The sequence below is a fragment of the Falco naumanni genome, chromosome 7 (genome assembly GCF_017639655.2).
Source record: "Falco naumanni isolate bFalNau1 chromosome 7, bFalNau1.pat, whole genome shotgun sequence".
In the NCBI taxonomy this organism is placed as follows: domain Eukaryota; kingdom Metazoa; phylum Chordata; class Aves; order Falconiformes; family Falconidae; genus Falco; species Falco naumanni.
Window position 1 is genome coordinate 23,058,673 of NC_054060.1, and position 23,626 is coordinate 23,082,298.

The 23,626-nt window shown below is 44.6% G+C and overlaps 1 protein-coding gene across 1 annotated transcript; it reads left to right on the forward strand.

The window, feature by feature from the left end:
- The first annotated feature begins 7,261 nt into the window (after positions 1 to 7,261).
- On the forward strand, positions 7,262 to 20,772 carry CRABP1 (cellular retinoic acid binding protein 1). Its single transcript, XM_040602200.1, has 4 exons — positions 7,262 to 7,474; positions 7,801 to 7,979; positions 10,648 to 10,761; positions 20,439 to 20,772. Exons 1-4 carry the CDS (start codon positions 7,405 to 7,407, stop codon positions 20,487 to 20,489), a joined length of 414 nt encoding a protein of 137 aa, XP_040458134.1. The 5' UTR covers positions 7,262 to 7,404; the 3' UTR covers positions 20,490 to 20,772.
- Positions 20,773 to 23,626: the final 2,854 nt, after the last annotated feature.

The window sequence follows — 23,626 nt, forward strand, 5'->3', positions numbered from 1 at the left end:
CGGATCTAGTACTAGGGAGGAAGCCTGGAAAACAATGACCTCCTTGTCAAAGACTCTGGTTTCAGTTGGGAACGGTCACTTGGCCTGTTTAGTTAATAAGCCCCAGAAACCTTCTGAATTAGAAAGAGCAAAGGATGTTAGTTTAGAAGGTCAGAGGGTTAACAATGGACGGAGCAGTTGTACTCAAGGTCATTTTCTGAGCAAAGTTTAGCAGGACAAAACAAAGATGGGAGAAGGATTGGTAGGAGTTAGGACACCTATGGCTTACATATTTCTAGACCTCATCTTCTGGTTGTATAAATTGTCATTTCTTCACTGGAACTAGTGAAATTATAGTTGTTTATATCGGTAAGGGCTAACTCCAGACCCTCAGACTTATTACTGCTTTGAAATGGGCCGATAAAAAACCTTTCAAAAACACTTGGAATTTTAAATTGAATTAACGGATGAGATCCCTATTTCCTGGTTCTAATTTATGTGGAATGCTAAGTGCTCTGTTTTGTTAGGAAAGGGAAAATGAATTTTCTTCATCTTCTTTTTGTCTGACAGATGTAGTGGAAAGCTTTTGAAGTTAGCATATACATAAAGGTCAGGGCACCAGAGTAAAACCTAGGATTGTGCAAATGGCGTGGCCCCTATAGCTTCAGGACATGGCCCTGTTGGGAGTTCAGCCCAGTCCTAAATGAGAATATATTCCTTTGAATTCACTCATTCTTCTTCTGGACATTTGGAAAAAATAGCATGGCCCTCAATCCCTGGAGACCAAGGTCCTTTAAGAATCTCCAATGACCATGCATCAGCTTGGTCCATCTGCCCAAATAAGTAAATCTTAATAGACCTGCGTTGTCTTCAGAGAAGAGCTGACACGGTTTGATTACTTTTATATTGACAGCTACAGCTTTATTAATGCCTTTTGTTGAAGTGAATGAGAATTGCAGAGTTCTTGAAAGCTTCTGTGAAAATCACTGATTTCTGATGTCATGATTCCTGCGGTAGTGATTATGGGGAGTGATTATGGGTAATGCTTCCAATTTAACAACCAAACTTCAGCAGTGTCACGACCTGAAGTATCAAAGCAAGGCTGTGCGACACGCTGAGCACTGCTCTTGCTTTCCTAGCACTGTCCAGTTATTTGTTGTGACCACATAGGGAAACTACCAGGCATAGCTCAAAGGAAAAGCTGGGGTTAAAAGCTGCTTTATCAACATCTCTACCCCTTGCCTGACTCAAGTGCACATTTGGAGACATCTAATAAATACACCATAGGAGGTATTTATTTAAAAGCCTCTGATAGGGGAACGGTAACTTTGTTCCTGACTTGGACATACCTATGAAGGCTTTTTTGCCTTGGAGATAGCTTGGTTTTATTGCCTAGAGATCTATATAGACTAGTGTGTCCCAACCGTGGGAGCTCAGGAAGCTCCTTCCTCAGATCCTCAGCTCTCCTAGCACAGGCCTTGCCTTATGTTGCCCTTGAGCAAGTGCAAGTGACTTTGCTGCTTGGAGAGCTGTTCATCATCTTGTCTGAGGCAAAGGTATTGGGCCAAAGGGAAGCATCCCCAAAATTGCTTGAATCAATCTGAATAGACTATTTCATTTAGCTTCCTTCAGTAAAGGATAAGCTGGGGAAAGAGAAAAGGAGGCTAGAGCCTGATTGACTAGTTCGTCAAAAATCTGTTTGGGTTCTCCAGGATCTTCTTCATTCAGAGAGCCATCCTTGATTGACGGATCCACAAAAAATCCATTAAAGCATGCATAGAGCTCTTCACAGAGCATGACTTTCACCCCCAGGACATTCTCAACCGTTATGGATTCTGAAATTCAGTAAATTCTTTTTTTTTCTTTCTGAAACACAGTATTTTACCCAATAAAATGTAAGTTAGTATATATAAAATAAAAAATTAGCCTGGAGAGGAGGAGACTCTGGGGGAACCATATCACTCTCTACAACTGCCTGAGAAGGGGTTGCAGGCGGTGGGGGTCGGTCTCTTCTCCCAGATAAGAAGCGACGGAACAAGGGGAAATGGCCTCACGCTATGCCAGGGGAGGGATAGGTTGGATATTAGGAAAAATTTCTTCACTGAAAGGGTGGCCAAGCATTGGAACAGGCTGCCCAGGGAGGTGGTGGGATCACCATCCTTGGGGGTGTTTTAAAAATGGGTAGATGTGGTGCTTAGGGACAAGGTTTAGATGGACTTGGCAGTCCTGGGTTAATGGTTGGACTTGATAACCTCAGAGGTGTTTTCCAACCTAAATGGTTCTATGATTCTCTGATTCTATTCTATAAAGCTCCGTTTAATCATCTGAATAGATTTTTTTCATACAAGGCTGTATTTAAAACTTGGCAGATTGTTCATGTTGCTTCAAAACTGTTATTTTCTGCCATTTTGCTTTATCTGAACTGAAGGGGCTTGGGGGTTGGTAACTCCCTTCCAGCTGCCAAGCCACAGGAGGAACCCAAGTTTTGGGAGGCAGGAATTGTTCAAGGCAGCTGGTGGTAGCTGGATGGTTTGGACAGAAGGTGATGTCACTTATGTTCCTAACACTCTCAGTCAATGCTCAAAGTCTGTGCACGTACATGAAAAGGTCCAACTACTAAAAATCTGTATCGGATGTTGGTTATTCAATATGACCCTTCTGCATAACGATTTAGCAGTTTGTAAGTGGTTTTCCAAAGCAGTGATCTAAACTAATTTATATTACAGATAGAATATTAGTCTGAGACTGAGTGGTCTTGATTTTCCTCTCCACTGATATTTGTGGGTTTATTCTGGTACTGGCCCAGGAAAACACACCCATGAGCACCTCTAAAACACAGTTCATAGTTATTGTGTTACTAACATTGCTCATAGGCACTGCCGGATCAGGATCAAATTGCTCAGCAGTCTGCAGAATTAATGCCCAAGTGAAAAGCCAATCAAACTCCCTTTGTTTTCAGAGTAAGAGCAGCAAATTTTACTTTGGTTAAGAAGACAATTCTCAACTTTATTGTATTCTTGTAGCAGTTCAGAAAAGAAGATAGAAAGAGCAGGTGGCCAGCTTAAAGCCCGACAGCGGAAGCGAACACAGATCAATTAGTTCCCCTTGAAAGGTTATGCTGTAGGGAAGGAATTAAGATGATAATATTTATTTTTCTTCAGGAACATAAAACTGGCAAACGCTTTCCTATCTCCCTCTAACAATCCAAGAATTCATTTACTTTCCTATTAGTTAGGTCTCAAAACCCAAAAGGATAACTTGGGACTGGAAATCCCTCTAGCGTTTTAGCTTGGGAATAGTGGGCATTCTTTCAGCTTAATGAGAGTGCAGTAGAAGATACAGGGCAACACTGCAGAAATGCTGGTTACTCTGCGTATATTCGTATTACGTTTCACCTATTGTCATGCTAGAGGCCCATTGTAAATTAATTTGGCAGATAAATTTACGATGGCAATTTGCCTTTCAGTTGTATAATTTATTCATGTCAGAAATAATTTATTATATCCTCCCTTAAACCAATCTTTTTTTTTTTTCCTAGGGTACCACCTTAGTAAATAAAATTTATTGTTTACACTGAGCCTTGTGTGACTTAACAGTGGTCAGACAATAATCCCAAGGGGATAGTTTTGGTCACATTACTGGTCACTTATTTGGATGGATGATGGAGTGCCCCGGTCCCATCTGCACATATATTACTCTCTTTTGTCTTAGGAGCACTGTTGGAGAGATTAATTAGGTCCATCTGCAAGGAAGGACCAGCCTTAGGGGATTCAGGTAAATAAAATAAATGCCAAGGGGAAAAAATGCTGAGGGGGATGTTTTGAAAATCAAACTGTTTTCCATAACATTAATGGGGAAATTACATACAGAAGGAGACTAAAAGAAAAGTAAAACTGCCTTTTGGTCTGGGTTATTTCAGTGTGACCTGATAAACATCTATTGCTGCTGTGCTAGGATAAGGATCTATGAAGAGGGTTAAAGTCCCTGGGCAATACTCTCAGCTAATATAAATCAGTATAGCTTTCTGATCTCAGTGGAGCTACCTTCACCTTATAACAGTGGAGATTTGAGCCATATCTGCCACAGCGATATTATTTCTGTCCTTCGAGTGATCCAAGACATGCATCCTAATTCACATTCTGTCTCCTCTTAATTTTTTTTATTATAACAGTGCTATATTCCTTGTGGACCTTACATCCCACCTCTGTTTTCCTTCCCTTTAAGCCTCTTTCCATGTTTTCTTCCTTATCTTTTTCTTTTCTTTCCTTTAAACTTTAAAAAGTTCAGCATGCAAATGAATCTAATAGTATTGAGCTAATTGCTATGATCACAGCTTGTAAAATAGAAACGTAGCTCTCACTGACTTTGATTATTATATGCATAATTAATTGGTGTAACTAGTACAAAAGCCATGTGAAATTTGTTGCCCTTTAAGTTACATCTCACTCTGTTGCCTTACCAGTCTGAGTGGGGAATTGTATTCCACAATGCAATGGGATTACAATCCACAATATTTTCATAAAACACAAAATGGAAGAACAAAAAGACCATTTTTCTCCCTGAGCTTTCATTGTTTTAAGGGACTGGAATATGAGTTGTTTTGCTTTTAAACTTGTGATGGAGTGGTTCCTTATGAGTTTGGAGTTTAGCTCCTGCTGACTTTTAAATTAATTAGTAAAGTCAGAGAAACATGAGTGCATATTTTTGAGATAGAGAGGAGAAACATGAATGATTTAAAAGGAAAGGGAAGAAGCTTACAGAAAGGATGCAAAGAAAAATGTAACTCAATGGGCAAGGGAGGAAGAGCTGTTGGTGATCAGCTCAGCTGCTGTGTCTGCATGAAGAACCCCTGGTGACAGGGAAGGTCCTGGCTCTGGAAACGCACGTGCCTGTCTCCAGCCGGTGCTGGCAGCAGGGGCCACACAGGCTCGGAGAGACAATTCCTTCTGTGGTTGAACTTCGGGGTCTGATTGTAACCGGTTGGTGAGGCCACGGTATGCCATGGATGAAGGGAATGCCTCAGCGTGTGAGTAAGGTGTGGATGAGTACACACCGCCAGGGCCAGGCAGACACCCCCGAGCGTATCTGGGGGGGTTGTTTCACAAACTGTACGGTAGAGGTGGATCGGTACCTCATGGTCATTAGACAAGATTATCATGTAAATAAAAATGTAACTGATGTCTATGGAATCAGGATGAATAGCTCAACATACTGCCCCTGCAGAATAGACCCTTTATTGCCCAAAGGCCCTTGTTCCTTCTAGCTTGATGCACTTTCTAGATGAAGGGTGTTCTGAGGGCTCTCTCCTGGTCTTGATAAAATTGGTCAATGGCCATAGTCCAGCACCCAGAAAACAAGTCCTGCATCTTAGCAACACTCTCACAGCCAACATGTGCTGGAATAGTTCTTATTCATATTGGTGGTGCAGCAAAGGAAAGAAGAGTTGTGGAACTTAAATGGTCCTTTAAAGAATAAATTGTTCCCCCTTAAAATCTTCTGGGCCAATTTATTTTCTCAGGCAGAGATCGGTGGTTCCTATCTCTTTTATGCTGCACAAACTTATTCTCAGAGGTAGCTAAAGACTTTGTCCTGCAAAGCGTGCGCCGTATCACTTCCACGAGGCTCGCTGTACATGTTCTGCAAGATTCTGGAAGCAGGCCTGGGTCATGTAGTATGTCATCAGCTGCGCAAATAGGAAGTTGAAACTGAGGGACTGAGCAGCATTTTTCTTCAGTTTCATAGCAATACACAGACCTGGTAGTGGTTTCTTGGGCCTGCAGCCTTCTCTTTGTAAGGCTTGACCCTACCTGCAATAGGGAAACGATTTGTGTCTCTGCGTTTTTCTTCCCCAAGTGTTTTTTTTGTTTGTTTGTTTGTTTTAGAGGGTTTTTTTGAGGCTATTGGAAATCTTTAAACAAAGTATTTCAGATGGGGACCAATTATTTTGTCATTTAGTAAAAACTGGAAAATGCTTTGTGCTCTGGTTCCTTGGTTTGGGTTTTTTTTAGAGAAACCCTGTTATTAAAAACAGATATCCCTCAATGAAATTTTCATTTCCTGGGAAAAAACCCCACATTTTCCATCAAAATATTTCAGTTAAAGAGCTATGCCAGGTCTCCAGGGTGTCCTTCTGAAAAGACAGGGGAAAAAAACTCAGTAGAAAAAGAGTGACTTAACAGCCAAATATTTGGTTCTGTTCTGTGGTTCTTACTCAGGTAAAACACTTCCTGGGATAAGAAATGAGAGCAAATTTCAGCATGTAGGAACTGGAGAATCCTGCCTAACATATGGCTAAATTAACTCCCAGATCTATACATTTTCCAGGAGTGAACGCATTTTATACATACCTGAAGTAACTGACTTGCTGGTTTTACAGACTGAGCCTAAGAAGTGAAGAACGGTTGTGAATGTACCATGAAGCTGGCTCAGCAAAGGTTTTCCTACAATTAAAATACATCTGGCTCTGTTCTGAGTGGGAAGTCACAGACCCCTGAATGTTTTGAGTATTTCCTTATGCACAACAGCAGAAAAACACCACATGCCGTAACCCATCAGATTCTGTTCCCCTTAATTGTGTGGATAAATCAGCAGCAATAAGGAATCTTAACTTAGAATCTTTGACCTGACACAGGGATTCGATGCAAAGATGATGGAAACGGTCGTGGGAAGCGCGGGAGGCACAGCGCGGCACTCTGATCTTTAGCACACTGGTGTTAATTTTGAGAAGCGTGAGACAGCTCGATGTGTTGCTCCAGAAAGGCTGGTGACCGCGGCGGGCACTGCTCCTCCCGGTGCCACCGGAGTACCTGCCGGTCCTGCAGCCCTGCCCGCCGGCTGCCGGGGGGGCACAGCGCGGTCAGACCGCGGGGGCGCCATGGCTTCGGCCCTCGCCCCTCGCCAGGGGCAGGCGTGGGGGCTGCACCCCGCCACCCCGGGCAGGGCCCGCGCCCCGGCACCGCCGCGGCCGGCGGTCCCCCGGTGGCAGCGCTGGGCCCGGCTCGGGGCGGGGCGGGGGTGCCCGGTGCTCCCGTGCGGGGTCCAGCCCCGCGCCCGGGCAGGCTGCGCCCACTGGGATGGCCCGTGGGATCGCTGTCCCTTCCCCGCCCGCTTCTGCGGCCTTTCATCGAGCCCTCGGGGCGCACCGCGGCTGCGGGACTAGCGACAGCCGGGCCCCCGTGCGGGGCAGCCCGCAGGCAGCTGGCAGGCGGCACGGCGGGAGGGCAGGGCGTGATGGATGGGGCCGGGGGCGGCCGGCGGGGCGGCGGCGGGGAGGGGGCGGCCGGCTGGCGGCGCCGGCCCCGGGGGAAGGGGTGGGGGGGCGGGGGGTGTGACCCGCGCTGCAGCCGCCGCCGCGGCCCGCCCCGCTCACACGGTGCCCGAGCCGCCGAGCGAGCAGCAGCGCCGCGTCCCCGCCGCCGCCCCGCCATGCCCAACTTCGCCGGCACCTGGAAGATGAGGAGCAGCGAGAATTTCGACGAGCTCCTCAAGGCGCTGGGTGAGGCAGGGGGAGCCCGGCAGCGGGGCGGACGGCGGGCTGCGGCCGGAGCCGCGCTCCGGTGCCCGGTGCCGGCGGGGAGCCGGGGGCGCGTCGGGGCCCGACCGAGACTCACCTGCCCGGTTCGGGGGCTGCGCCGGGCCGGCGGCTCCGGCCGCGCTGTGCGGGGGCGCCTCCGGGACCCGCGGGGCCGCGCTGCCGTCCGGGGCGGGCGGGCTGCGGGGCCGGGCTGCGCGCCGAGCCCTGGGGCCGCGCTGTCGCTGCGGGCGGCGCCGGGGCTGGCCCGGGCACGGCTCCTGCAGCTCCGCTTCCCCCGGCTCCCCCAGGTGTCAACGCCATGCTGAGGAAGGTGGCGGTGGCGGCCGCCTCCAAGCCGCACGTGGAGATCCGCCAGGACGGAGACCAGTTCTACATCAAGACCTCCACCACCGTCCGCACCACCGAGATCAACTTCAAGATCGGGGAGAGCTTCGAGGAGGAGACGGTGGACGGGCGAAAGTGCAGGGTAGGAGGAGAGCGGGACGGGGGGATGTTGGGCGGGCGGGTGTTTTTCAGGTGGGACAAACGCACCTGCTGGCGGCGTCCCCAGGGCGCGGCACCGCAGCCCCCCACCCCCTTCCCCCAGCAGCGCTCGGGGGGCTCCGGGTGCTCCCCGCGCCTTGTCTCTCGGCTGGCAGCGCCGTTCTCCCGCGGTCGCGGAGCGGGCCGGTGCCCAGGTCCCCGTTGCGGGGCAGAGCCGCGGGCGCCGAGCGGAGCGGGCCGGTACCCGGAGAGCGGCGGTCCCTGCTCGGAGCTCCGGGCCGGCGGGGTGAGCGGCGCGTTCTGCTCCCCGCTCCCCCGCAGCCCTCCGTGCGGCCCGAGCTCTGCCCAGCCGGTCCCTGACGGGTACGCGGGGAACGGTGGAGCAAGAGAGACCTCAAGAGTCAGGATCTGGTGCACAGACCTGACATAACTTTTGTCCTGAGCTGAACCAGCCGAGTTCGCAAGCGGGACCGCGGACCGGCGGTACCGGGGCTGCAATCCTCACCCGTTCCCGCACAGGTGCGTGCCTCCGGTTTGCTGTCAGGTGAGTGTTTAGCAGCGAGAGGCAGCCCTGCAGCCGGTGTTGCAGCAGCCATGATGACACCCCCACCCCGCACCCACCCCCGCAGCAGCAGTGCCCAGGCGGCGCTCCCCGAGCGTGGGGGCTTGAGCCCTGCGCGCCCCCCCGGCGTGACCGCTCGGGGGCTGCGGGGCGGCCCCGCTGTGGGGTCCGGCCGTCGGAGGGCTGGGCGGTGACCGTGGCTGTCCTTCGCAAAAAAGGTATCGAAGGCGTGGGTGGGTTAGTTATCCTGTCCTCGGGCACTCTCACATTGTCAGGGAAGTATAGGAAACACTTCTAAAAGAAGTATGAATACAGACTTTCAGCATGTAGTCCCAAATAAGAATACAGTTTTAGAAGTACCCTGTGATTGGTGAAACATTCGACTTTCCCAAATACGATTTCTGCTAGATCGTGGGCTGGCTCCTGAAACCCTTTGCGCCACTTAAAATTCCGAACTTACTGTCTCCAGCGCAACTGCTGTAAATTTAAATTTATGCAAAAGGGAGGCAGATTCTGGGCATCAGGGACCATGTAGGACATCCACTTGATCTCTAGGACGAGTTACCATATATTTAACAGTTTGTTCAGGAAATGTTGCCGGCTTTGCTAATTTATCTTGTTCGGCAAAAGTAGTGTTTTAGTGTCTTCATGCATAATGCATATACAATAAATGTGACCTGCTTTCTAGAGCAGGATTTATCACTGCAGATGGAGAAACAATAATTATGGCTGTAAGCTATGGAAGTTGGAAAAATCTGAAAGAAATGTGTTTTGTGAAGTAGTAAATTTTTTCCATGTGTTGTGAAATTATTTATAGTCCACTCTCAGGAGTAAGTTGTACTGCTGTGTGTATATAACCAAAATGTGGCCACAGAGCAGAAACTGACAGATAATAAAATAATACTTCAGGATGTAATTCACAATATCTGGCAAAATTGCTGACTGGTGATAGATTTTGATACACTTTACGGGGTGGAGGGTTTTGTTCTGCCAACTAACTTGATCCATTGTTCATACAGACAAAGAGGGAGTCCTACGTAGTCGTACTGCAAGGCATAGCTTCTATAACTGCTGTTTGTGAAGGGTTGTTGGCTTAAAAAACCTATTGTTTTGAAAAAAATACTTAAACAGCTAATTTTAAATCAAAGTAAAGGGTTTTTTCCTTCAAAAGTCTGGGAATTGTTAACTTGAACTTACGCATACATATGCACACACATGTATGTGTATATGTATATGTTCACAAACTAACATTACTTGCACGTTCATTACAGGGCATCCTTCTGCACAGCTGTTCCATTGCACTGTAGAATAATAGTTCAGTGCTAGAATGAAAAGCAGCAGAGTCAGGGCTTGCTTGTTTGTGAAAGCTAAACAAAATCCTATGTTTTTCTTCTTTTTCTTTTTCAGTGGTTTCATAGTCATTATTGAAATGCTTTGAAAAAATGCCTAAGGGTATTTCAATCTCCAGGCTCACAACCGTAAAAAAAGTAATACTGCAAACACTAGGATTGTAACAAAGTTTCTTTAATTTAGTTGTGATTTATTCTAGTTTGTTAGCACAGTAAGTGTTTAACATACAGTTAACATGGCACAGTGCCATATACCATGAAAGGTTATAAGTGACAAGTACCGTGTTATTTATGATGACAACACGATACTTACGGTTCTTTATGCTTTTACACTAAGGGGATTCTGTAGTGATAAATAACATGTCAGATCAAACCACATGTGTGCAAAGATGCTTGGGAATGTAGACACTACATTATCACGTGGTTCTAAATTATACTTTTCAGCATCAAGCGTTTTATGAAAACTGGGTGGCTTTTTAATTTGGCAACAGATGTGGATTTACACTGAAAAGACACATTTACAATTACTTTTTGATTAATATATGCCCGTTTCCAAAATGGCCCCTCAACACCTTAATTTTGATTTCACCACTTTCCACTGATACCTTTTTCTTTTTGCCTTTATCTGTGTGTTGCTCCTTTGCTGCAGCAATTATTCTCACTGCTGCTCATTGTTGTCTCTGCTTCATGCTGCTGGGGAATATAATTAATGTTATTCCTAATGGTTTTCTTGCCTGCAGAGTTTGGCCACTTGGGAGAATGAAAACAAGATCTATTGCAAACAAACTCTTATTGAGGGAGATGGCCCCAAAACATACTGGACTCGAGAACTAGCTAATGATGAGCTGATTTTGGTAAGAAACTTGAACCCACCCAATACATGCACCATATTAACAGTTTTTTGTTACCATGTAGCATGACTTACTATTTTTCCTTACTGAAATCCATCTGGAAAACTACCATTTTCATAATCCTCTGCAGTACAATTCATACATCACTTTTTTTCCTTTCTTTTAAAATGTTTGTTGTTGTGGGGTTGTTTTTTTTAAGAACAAACGAAGATCTATGCCAGCTGTCACATTTTATTGCTATAACTTTTGCTGTACTCCTACTGGTAGAATAATCACAAGTGGGCCACTTCTGCTCTGTAAATTCATACCACCACCGAAGAATTCATGTGATTTATTGCAGATCTTCTCTGGCAAAAGTGAGATCAAGGCATTTGACCTTATTTCTGGAGAACCTTCTTTTTTAGTCATGTGCATAATAAGTTGCTTCTTATCCACAATCACACGCTGTATAGCAGGAAAGGTGTGGCATGTTGTTAGCATGCTCTAATCTCATTCTGTTCATGAACATGTAATTCCTTCCCCATCCCTGCCACCTTCCCCAATTCCTCCATCAGATCTGAACCAGTTCAGAATTGCCTTGAGTTTCTCCGCAATACGCCGGTTTTCACATGTGCAGTCAGCCAACACCCCCAGTCTGGCGTGACCCTCCTATGGCAGCAGGGTCGCAGCAGGCGCGCTGGGCAGCACCTCTGCAACTGCCTTGCCATGTGTGCTGCGAATCATGGGGGGTTGGCGAGTTATATTGAACTCAGTCTGTTACAGCTGAGTTCTCTTCACTGAATCTTTCCTCAGTAGTCACTCTACATTAATGAAACGATATTCAAAACTGGATAAAGACACACTTTCTCCGGGTTACAAGTCGCACAGTTCAGCTTGAGTTCAGAATCATTTTATTGTCCATGTTCTTACTGGCGAATTCCGGATAAATAGTTGATTTGACTGTTACACCTCATCAGTTTGGACATGGAAGACAGGCTGCTGGAGTGACGGGTAAGAAAACATCAAAGCAGGGAGATTTTATTTCAGACTCTCGCATGAACTAAACCTCTGCACTTTAAAAAACAAACACCCTCCCCGGTGTTTCTGTAAAGCAGTTGAAGCTCTGTTTTTAAGATTGCATCTGAAACAAAAACAGGACCCAAACATAACCAAGTGTAAACAAAAGGCTTTTAAAGTGTTAATATTGTTCCAGACATCTTGGAACAGTTCACCCACCCCTTATGAGGAGGTGTATGCTGCTAGTGAAATCACACTGACTTCTATTGAATGAATACTCCAATTCTGGATAATTTCTTTTGACTCAACCACTGGAATTCTTTATATTATCAAAAAACACTGGGAGGCAAAGTACTTTGATCTCTGCTTCACATCTTTATGTATAATGCAGTGGACAAAATACATTCACAATGATAATTGTTCCAGATTTCTAACAATCCATTTCTGTAGCTTATTATTTAAGCAACAAACTAGTGAGGCAGCTGTTAAATGAAGAGAACTGCTCCAGGGAAAGCAGGAAAGCCAGTCATAATACAATTGCCTCCTGCAATCAACAATGTGAACTTGCCCTGCTGGGGAAGGAGAATGAAGTTGGTTAAGAAACCAGAGTGGTTCAAAGATTATAAAGCTATCTAACCTTTTTTCTTGTATAATACAGTCTGTTGAGATTATCTGAATTAATTATTTTTCAAATTAGGGTATAAATTAGAAAAACTTCCTTCTTATTAAAATATTTCCATTTATAGGAACTCAATCACAACTTTTGATAAGTTGTTTTGCTGGTTGATTTCCTTTCCATTAAAAGTACACATTATTTCTAATCTGTACATGTCTGGATTCAACTTCCATGATTACATATTGCATATAAAAGAACCTAAATAATATGCCTGAAATTACTGCAAATACTTGTCTTAACAGCACTGATCAAGCTGCCTCTTGGAAGGAAGAACCTTCTTGTTGTTAAGCTAAACCACTGGGAGACCTTGAGCCCTTCAGTATAAAGCAAGCTTTCCTGGAATTGTTCTTCCAGTGCTTCCATAAGCTCCAATTTATCAGTATCCTTTGTAAACTATGAACATCAGAACCACACGTAACTGTGTTGCTAGCAACCGCACTAGCACCTGATGTAGTGGTGACTTCATCTCCCTACTCTTACCTGAAATTATTCTGCTTTATATCCAAAGACTCTGGGAACTCATGCTCAGCTGATCACGATCCCAAGTAATCTTCCTGGTTTCGGATTCCCCTGACTGATCCCCTTCCCCTCTCCTGCAAGCTGGGACTGTGTTCGTCGGTAAACGTAAAATGTACCATTTTACCGTGGCCATGATGAAAACAGTAGTGTTTGCTTCCACATGGTCCAGATCATTCTCTCTGCCCGTCACTATTTAATACGATGTGCAGTTCCGTTCTCCTGCCTCCTTCTGGAGTGTAGCGGCCTCTTTTGCTTTATTAAACGGTAGGACATGACTTGGTCCTCAGGACAAAGATTTTCAAGCCCCTCGTGACATTTGATGGGACTGAATGTACTAAATCTTTTAAATACATGGGTCAAGGTGTTCAGAATCTTCTGACACCCTGATGCTCAGCAATGAGGCGTTTCTAGGAGTAACAGTGGTGAATGTGAGGGGTCTGGTCCTTCGGAGAAATTGAGGTGGCCAAAGCTAACTCTTCTGGGAGGCAGCAAAGGGTTCTGCTGTTTGGAGGAAGGCAGAAGAGGGTAAGGGAAGTGACATTTTCTTGTCTGTGGCCCCTAATTTTAGAATGCTAGAATATTCCGTCCAGACTATTATTTGGGTTTAGAAGCTAAACTACCTGGAGGGACTGGCTGAGGCGTGCTCCTCAGCTGTAACGGGGAGCACAGTAAGGATAGCAGCTCTTTGTGAGGAGACCCTGTGATCCCATTTGATCCCATCATCGATTGTGTGTGGGGTTTTCATCCCACCAGTGAAGAAAGATTCAATTTAAGATAAAGTAATCTATTAATAAATATAATATTAATCTTAGATTATTGTAAAACATTTTATCTTATGCTTGGAAATTTTCCTTGGATCTGAGTCTGCAAACCCCTGCTTACATCTTACTTCTTCAAACCTAGGATCACAGTAAGAAGGGATCTTTCTTTGTCTTCTTTCTTTCTTTCTTCTTCCATTCCCCCAGCTTTTTTAGGGTTCTTTAGGGCCTGAGATTCATTCTCATTCAGTCTTGCTGCCCATACCACTTCAAACATTCAGCAGTTCCCATCTTCACACTTCTCAAACCTCCCTCCCTACCTGAGAAATAACTTTGTGTTCCTTTGCTCTTTCTGATGTGCTCCGGTAAGCTCTCCTCATTTCCATTCAGGCAGAGCACCTTAAATAAGGAGAAGGAAACCACATTCTTGTGAAGTCCTAGATGTCTGCAGCTGGGAAGCTGTCTTTATGGGGCAGAGCCTGCGACGTAGCAGTTTAGGAACTCTGTAAGGCTGGTACTTAATTCTCACAGTCTCTGCGCCTGTTTCTCTATCCAAAGAAATCTTCCAAGATGCCTTGAGTCTCCTGCTCAGCTATTACATGCATTTGCAGAAGAAATCGGGAAAACTCATACCCTGTTCAGAAAAACTTGCAAGAAGGAATCTAAACTGTGTTAGACTGAGGCATGAATAGAAAAAAGGCTTGGGGCAACAGGCAGGGGGTAAGGAATGAGTTTTACTCTCCTAATACTGGCTGCATAAATGTTGGAGCTTTGCCACATCATTTTAATCTAATATGCTACGTCGCTTAAGGGGTCCATTTGATTATGACATTTTCCTAGTGGAAGGATGTATTTTTCTCCCCAACACAGCACATTAAATAAATGCATTTATTATCACATATAATAATAATTTTAAAAATCAGTGTTGAATTGTCATGACTACCACAGAGCTAAAATAGAAACCATATTACTGTGTAATTATCAATCTTTCTTGCATCCTGGCAGAAGCATTCCTTATGTTCTTCAAAGATATTTTCTTGGAGCAATATGTGGTCTTCCATGTCACATCACATCCTCTGGTACACAGATGCTGGGAGTAAACTAGTTAGCAACGGTTTCCTTTACCTTCAGGTACCAGTTAAGTTTGCCTTTAATTCTCCTTAGCTCCTTGCAGCATGGAGAATGAGATTACCCTTATCAGTAGCATGAGTAATATTTGGCTCATACAATGGCAGAGGTAGGTTTAAAGTCTTGTTAGAAAAAGTCCTTTCAGCTGCGTAAAGGAAGAAGGATCAAGCTCTGCTTTATAAAAAAAGGTGCTGTGAACGCATTAGAACATTGCAACTACTTCCATCAGTGCTGTTTATATTAATCCCGTCAGAAGCACTTGCTGGGATTTCAGTGCTGCTTTTTAGAAGTGCTGAACAATACAGATAAAAAATTTTACAGGGAATATGCGAGCAAGGGAGGGTGAAAATGACAGTTCCCCATCAAAGTCCACATTTGTTTGTCTTGGTTGTATCTTTAGATTGTATTACATTGTACTTTAAGACTGTAACCACAGAGAATCAGAGTATCTGTATTTACAACTCCACATTCATAAATTATACTTGGATTAGCACTTGAGCAATTAAGATCAGAATATAACACAAAAATATTTATTTCCTTGTCTAAAAATTAAGATCTGGGATAAAGTCTATTCTAACACTCTTTCTCTTTTCTTTTATACTCTATCTTTTTGCTGTGGCTGTGTGTTTTTGTCAGGGACATTAATGAGCTATCAATCACTTGTGTAAGTCAGAAGAACAAAAGGTTGGCTCTTTACAAAGTTAAAGGATGCTTCTTCCAAATGTTAGCTATTCAAATGAGAAACATTTATATTCAGACTTTATCTGCATTACTGCTTTCATGGCTGCTCATGCCTCTATATATTTTAGTTTATCTGTAACACAGAAACATTTTGAAGTGGGTGATTACTGAAGAGGGACTTTAAAAACAGCCTCAAACCGCATTTTACACAGTTCACGTATCACACAGGGGTTCTCAGAATCAATTATAGCAAGGGTCAAAGATCAGAACATTAGGGGGGTTTCAAGCATGGTTTCTATTCTACATTCCCTCCCCAGAAAAATTATGCCATAGTTGATTAAAACTGGTGAGCTGTGGAGCCTAGATGAGCGAGTGAACATTTTTTAAATGATATTGCTGGCTTCTAAAATTAAACATAGTAGGTAAGACGGGTCAGTGCAGATTTGACAGGATACTTTGCAGCCGAATGCTGAGATTTGTGATGTGCCTAAGCCTGGTATCAAGCAAGGTTAAGCTACCTAAGTGTTTAACTTTTCTATAGCTTTTGGAGAGTGATCTTAAGTAAAATCAGTTATCAAAAGGAGGGTCTACTCTTACTGAGGTCAGTGGTTTTTTTTGCTGCTGACCTCATTAAAGCAGTCTTGATAAAAGTTCAGAAGCTTATAATAATAACACATACGTATGTGTTGCATGGACCTAATGCTTTAATTTACTATTTGCCATGAGCAGAGTTACAAGGGGGCTTAGGTATCTGCAGTCTCTGCTCACTAGTACAGCCTGGTCTGGGTCACATCCCAAACATATAAGCAGAGAAAGATTCATAGAATCATTTATGTTGGGAAAGACCTTTACGATCATCAAGTCCAACCATTAACCCAAGACTGCCAAGCCTTTCACTGACCCATGTCCCTAAGCGTTTTTAAACACCCCCAAGGATGGTGATCCCACCACCTCCCTGGGCAGCCTGTTCCGATGCTTGGCCACCCTTTCAGTGAAGAAATTTTTCCTAATATCCAACCTATCCCTCCCCTGGCGTAGCGTGAGGCCATTTCCTCTTGTCCTGTCACTTCTTATCTGGGAGAAGAGACCAACCCCCACCGCCTGCAACCCCTTCTCAGGCAGTTGTAGAGAGTGATAAGGTCCCCCCAGTCTCCTCCTCTCCAGGCTAAACACCCCCAGTTTCCTCAGCTGCTCTTCTTAAGACTAGTGCTCCAAGAAGCCAAAGCCATTTGCATCTTTATATATATATTTTTATATTTATGTATATAGCCTTTTACAGTATCAGTTGTAGCTCAGATGTTTGCTGTGTACTGGCTTTCCAGACTACCTTTGTCTCACGTTCTTACCTCTGTCATTCACGCATTGCAGGGCTCGGAGGAAACTCTGTAATATAGCAGTATGCAAACACAAGTACCAATGTTTAGCTGCCTTGGTAAATGACCTGATTTTGCATGGTCCTGTGATTCACATCCTGCAGAAAGGGAGGTTGTATTTTGGGTGATTTGCTATTAACGTCCAAGTGTGAAGGTCAGGGCTGCACCTTCTCTGACCGTAATGATCAACCTCTTTCATGGAACATCACAGGAGTCAGTAGTAGAACAGAAATACGCAGTATGCCTTTACTGGAAAGATTTATATCTTTATTCTGGATAACATGGAAGTATGCATGTGGACAAAGCCTTCCCTGAGGATTCATTTAAGTAATCTCTCTTCTCCATTTGTTTGCCGATGTGTTCTGTCTTCCCTTTGTAAGTTGTCTCTGCAGGCTGGTCAGTCACAAGCAGGTTAACGGGATTTTTGCATACACTGGCAGAAGTGGTGTTTCCCAGGTGATTGTTTCAATGACAGTCTTCCTAATTATACTGTGTGCTCCATTTATCACAAAGGCTTCTTGGCAAATGTTTATAAAGAAGGCCTTCAAAAAGCAGATTTACTCATACAGTAATATATTACTGCCCTGTAATTCTCTTTTAATCTCTAATGATGCCAGTGACCATCAGATTCAGAGTGAACATGTTAGAGGTCAATTGTTGGATTACCCACTGTGCGGGGCTTTGTTCGCAATGTGCTTTTGGACTCAACTATAGATTATGACAAGCTAAGTGAAGAAAACAATTCTGTCATTTGCAGCCATTGCACATTTAAAATCCTGGTTTAGATTTAGACAGAAGCCTTGCATTGCAGCATTTTGTAAGAGAAGTGGGACCTTTGCAAGCTAATGAAAATCCTGCATCTTCTCATCAGATTTGAATTGCAGTTTGGTAGCGTTGCACTTTTTTTTTAGTTGCTTTGGTGAAACTTCACCACCAAATAGCCAGGATTGCTTGCTCTCTTTCTTTTTATTAGGAAGTTCTTCTCCTTTGGGTCACGGAAATCTTTAAAGTCCATTTGTTCTGATAGGAACTGTCACTAGAATTGGAACCACAGACCAAACTGCTTTATCCTACCCCTGAATACAAGGATTTGAGTGTGAAGGGCAGAGGAGTAACCATCTTTTGATGTGGATCTTCCCCTGAGCTTGGGCCCAGCTGTACATAGTAGATGTTTCTGTGAGAAACCACGAGAAAAGGAAGACAGCAAGTCTGAACATGTTCCTTTTTGCTTTGTTTAGCAACATTTAATGGAATTTTATCAACAGTAGTAAGTTACAATAAGATAAAGAAACACCTTTTACCTTAGTCTACCCTTAAAACCGCGTGCATAACCATGACAAGCAAAGCCATTTATTTATGTGCTTCAGTATGGAATTAGGTTGCTAATCATCTGAATGGGTGTAAGGTATAAAATCTAAGTGCTAAAAAATGCAGCTTATTCTTGAAACAGGTCAGAAGCCACAGAACCTAAGCTGGGCCTTCAAGGAAAGGATGCCTGGCTCTTTGAGAAGTGCCCAGCGGCTGCATGGTACTCCAGAGTAATTGCAATTGGGCTTTGCATTCCTTTTATCTTGTTATGATCTAGATTGAAAGATTGTGTTAAATTATAGTGGTTTTTCAGACTGTGAGACTGGCGTGTTGCAGAGGATGACAATCCTTGTGTATAGCAAGGTTTGGGGGAAGGAGTTTGTCTCTTACTTTCCCCGAAAGAAGACGTTTAAACGTTCTAGGAGCTTACGAGAGCTTTGGCAAAGGGCTGCTGCAGCCTTTCTGATTGAGCTGGCGATGTGGTACCCGCTCACGTCCTGGGATGCAGCTCCAGATGTCAGACCGGGGCCCTGTCAGCTCCTGAAGAAACTGTACAAAGATGGGTTCACTACTATTGGTGATTTGTGTTGAAATATCAGTGGGGGACCCAAACTTTGCCATGCTTAGCAGTGCCTGAACATGCCACAGGAAGCCAGTCACTGTCACAGTGACCTTCCAGTCCCCACAGACAACCTCAAGCCCTGGATGGCCTTGACTCTGACTTGCTTTCTCTGGTGAGGCTCCTGCCAAAATAATTTCATCTTTGTGTATAATTTTGGAAATGCCAAAGGAAGCCGTAGTAAGGGTACTTACAGCTGGTGCTGTGGGCAAGAAACTATCTGCATCCTTTAACATTACATTTTCATGTATAAGCTAAAAATTTATAGAAAGATCAATATGATAAGCTTTTTATATGCATAAACCCAAAGCCTGTACCTCCAGAATACTAACAAATTTTTCTCCTTGGTAAAGTGCACAAATTATAAGCCAGAGTCAGTTTTAAAGCCAAGTCCTTTCAAAGAGGTGTTGGCCAAAACAGGTGTAGAAATCATTAAAACAAATAAAGTCCAGCTAAATTTTCCTGACACACCGGGGTAGGTCTTGATTATATTTTTCAGTGAGACCTTGGCAGTTCTTACAGCCCAGCATCCCACCTTGCAGCTCGGTGGTGGTGAGCTCAGAACTGTCTGTCAGTGTAGCTGAACGTAAGGTTTTTCGCAGTCAGTATTTCCTCGCTCTTGCAGCCATCATTTCCTTCATGTTTAATTGCTTGCTTAGATTTTAGCCTGCCAGACCTGCCACTACAGACACGTGCTTGGGGGTTAGGTCGCTTTCTCAGGTCGCTGCCACAATTCTGTCCCGCATGCGTGTCCTGATGCTCTGTACTGCCGTACTGCTCTGGTGGAGTTACCTTTAAGTGCAGAACGACAGTGATTTAAAAAACACGGGCTGTCAGACGCAGATCTGAAACTGTTTCAGTCAGTGGTGTAACATCATGTAACACCAGCTCTGAAGTCTCTGGAAATTGAAGGTGCACTGACGTATGGAACCTGGTATAAGAAATGAGGTTTAAGTGATGTGGAAGGAGTGATCTCCACGACATTTTTCGGCGTTATGTGCCCTCATTTCCAACCCTTATCAAAGTTAATGAATTCACTGCTTAAGGTCACAGTATCCTCAAAGAAGGTTGCGATTGACCCTGCCCACCGTACAGCCCGGGAGGTTTCGGTATCCCAGCAAGGTGTGTCAGCATCTTGTAGCAGCGTTATGTTTACAGGCTGTAGGTGTACCTTCTCCAGATCTTCAGCATTGCTCCTTTGGCTTTGTTTGAACTCCTGTGATTTATACCTGCGGATACCAAAGAATACCTTTTGAACATGCCATCTGAATTCCACCCTCAGCATTTCCAGTTCAAAGTGCTGCAACTGTTTCTAAATATAACAGTACATTCCAAATTCTCTTTCTTTTCTCATGTTTATTTTAAATGCATGCCAAGAAACTACAAAGAAAGGGAATTTCTGTGTCATTTATCATTCTGACAAAATTCATCGTGCCTTGGAAAAAAGGTCACTTACATTGCACTCCTCTTCCAAAATGACTCCTTTCTTTACTCTTGGCTGTCAAAAGGCATAAGAAAATGTATTTCTGCTGTAGAACTAGCTGCTATAGCAAAAATAACAAAAAATATCTTATATATTTGCTGATTCCATCTCTTCTGATTTTTTTCTGTTTCTTTTCCAGACCTTTGGTGCTGATGATGTTGTGTGCACAAGAATTTATGTAAGAGAGTAAAACCATCAATTTACTTGTCATCTGGGATGAAGTGGAGAACTGTGAAAAATCCCCAGTATAATGAGTATCTGTGTGTGCTGTTACTAATGCCAATGCCGTGTTGTATGTGACCGTGTGTGTTGTATCTGAACCCATATCCTCCCTTGTGTATTTTGATTTCACTTTTCATTGCAGACACTGTTCCTTCCTACTTTTATGCCATCATTTTCCATGTCTGCTTTGTATTTTGTAGTTGTCCCTTGCTATGGTTTCGTCAATTATTAAACTTATTGGGCATAACTCACAGCCGTTTTGGGGTGTTTTTAACAGAAAACCCAGCAGTGCTTTGGTTAGATTGAAACAGTTTGTATGCTGTGGACGTCAGAGTGGTGTCGTGCTGCTGTTGGCTGGCGTGGTGCTGCCAAGGGACCCTCCTGTGGGAGGGCAAGTGACTGGCAAGGGTTGGCACAGGGCGCTCTCAGAGCCAGGACTCTGCTTCTCTCCTTCTTGCTGTCCTGTCTCCTTGGCAGAGTTGTTGAGGAGTAATTCCTGCGTCCTCTTGTTACTGGGACTGTGATTCAGTAGAACCAGGCGAGATCTTTACCCTCTTCCCTGCTGCATCCCTGAAGAATGCCCAGACTGTCCCTGCTGGGGCACTCATTATCCAAGGAGAAAACCCAGCTGTATCTACAGGACAAATAACACTGCAATCATGTCTAATACTTACTGTCATCACACCCAAGCACCTCAGGTCAGCAGAGTCAGCAGAATCTGACAGATTTCACTTGTCTTGGGCCATGAAAGGTAACGCTGCGAAAAGCTGCCGTTCCCCTACCTCCTCACCCGCGACAGAGACCTTCCGATGGCTGCACTCCCCCTCAGCGTTACAGCTCTCGGGTTTGGTGCCTCAATATTTCATTCTTTGAACAACCAAGTATTTCACAAACCAGGGCTATAGTTCAAGAATGAAAGAAACACCCAATTTAATGTATTTGTTCTGGCTCAAGAGTTCTGGCCACAGCACTATCAAGTATTAGATTCAAGCTGAACAGACATTACTCTAATGAACCAGAAACTCTTCTGTTGTTCAGCCCTGGAAATACCTGGAGACTGAGACTAGGAGCACTACTTATTTCAGTGCCATAGCCAAGCTTATCTGTTCAGCTTTGCAAGAATAATTTATCTGCTTCATGTCACCTAGTCATAGAGGATTTTTAAGAGGTTCAGAATAAGCAGAGCATGTGCCCTGTTCGCTGGACTGTGCTCAGTATTCAGAATGGGAATACGGGTCCGAATCTTGATCGTCTTGGGATATCCGTGGGAAACAAATTGCTTTGTCTCTTTGTCACTCACATGGCTATGCAGAGGAATCCCCTTTGGTAGGATTGCCAGATTGCCATGGAGAACTCAGCCTCCTGTTCTATATATTGCAGAGTGAGCTATAGCAGTGCAACAGGAGAGAACATAGGATGTTTTCTGTTTCTGCTCTGACAGGTCACACTTTCTCTTTCTGCCATCAGCACTCAAGATACAATATTGCAACTGAAAAGGGGGATCTTTTCTTCCACACTCTATCCTTAAGCCAAACCCTGCTTACAAGAGTTTGGTTCAGTTGGTACCAATTAAATACCGTGCACGTTAGCTCACATGAAGCGTGGACTGAAATCAGTTAATTGTGGTTTGGATGCAGCTGAAGCTACCTCTCAGTAAGAATGAAACCATGAGGGGGAATGACAGTCATCTATCTTTATTTTCTGTCTTCTTTTAAGATTGAAATTAAAATAGTTGGGTGGTTTTCTCCAAACAAATTCAGTTTCAGGAGTATCTGGACCTGCTTGTGCAATCAGCTGTGCCAAAGGGACTCCATAACAAGTGCCAGGCTTGAGCTAGCTCAAAGCTTCTCTGTGGTGCCGACAAAACTGTCTTGCCACATGAAGGCTGAGGAGTGAATCGCACTGCGCTGCAGGACGTGCTGGCACATGCTGCATCCTGCAGCAACAGGAGCCCACCAGCACTGCGAGTGCTTTGCCTCCCAGAAAGTGGGTGGTGGGTGTGGGGGGCTGGGACAGGCTGGTGAGGCAGGCAGTAGGGCCAAGGCCAGTAGGTAGTAGGGCTGTTTTGCCATTCCAGAAAAATGATACTCTTAGCAATGACCTTTTTTGCCTGTGTCTAAAGCAGCCCTGATGCACGGTTTGCGAGCTCGGCGAGGTGTGAGTACAAATGAACCTCACGTTGCCTGAAGCGAGTGCATTTAATGGGAGCAGTGATCGCTGTGTTCCGTTTCTGGGAAAGCTCATGTTAAGCTGTTGTGCTGCTCCAGCAAATATCCTTCAGAAAGCTTTCCACTTAACTCAAAAATACCAAGTCAGGTTTCCATCCAGTTGGCAACTACTATCCAAGTAGTAAAGTGTGAGCTGTGTGACTGTGTTATAGAGGTTGTGATTAAAAACAGGCTCCTGAGATATGAACTACCCTGCATAACTGGGAACGTTCTTCTTCCAGGACTGAAACTGTTCCCCTAAGCTTCATTTGCAGTCTGGCACAGCAGAAGTTCCTTTCTGTAGTAATTTCAGCATGGAAGCTTCACCACTTGATTGACTTCCATGGACTTACATTAGAGTTACTGGTGCATGGGTAAATTCTTACGGAGACTAGAATCGGTCCAGGGTGTTAGTTTTATGGCTCATTGTTGAAACAGTGCAAAGGCCAAATTGCATTTTGTGAGTCCTCCTGGATTTAAAAGCTCTAGGCACGCAAGGATTTAGAGTGATTTTACTGGATAAAAGCCTTGCAGTTCTCTTCTGCCTTTCTTTTCTTTGCTGAGATTAAGCTCCTGGGGGAACACAGAAGTTGAGCAATGCCAGGGTGGCCATCAGAGACAGTTTTGTCCACTTTTTGCGTGAGAAACCATGAATTCACTCTCCCTAGATGACGTGATGGAAGCAGGGTTACTGTAGCTGGCATCCACAAAAACTTGGTCTCACTGTGTCCAAGTGTTAAACAGTTGCTTGGTGGAACAGGATCCCGAGAGCTTCAGGCAGCCACTCTGCACGTAGCAGGGAGGGGTGTTTGCAGGCAAAAGTGCCAGGACAGCAGAGAGCCTAAGGGCTACCCAAATGGTTTGTGGGTTCCTTGATAGCTTGTGGGTGTTTGAAAAG

Bases quoted from the DNA above. Each gene is read 5' to 3' on its own strand.
- CRABP1 (XM_040602200.1), top strand. From the start codon at position 7,405: ATGCCCAACTTCGCCGGCACCTGGAAGATGAGGAGCAGCGAGAATTTC. The intron at 7,980-10,647 runs GTAGGAGGAGAG...TCTTGCCTGCAG, and splicing joins TGGACGGGCGAAAGTGCAGG to AGTTTGGCCACTTGGGAGAA. The intron at 10,762-20,438 runs GTAAGAAACTTG...TTTCTTTTCCAG, and splicing joins CTAATGATGAGCTGATTTTG to ACCTTTGGTGCTGATGATGT.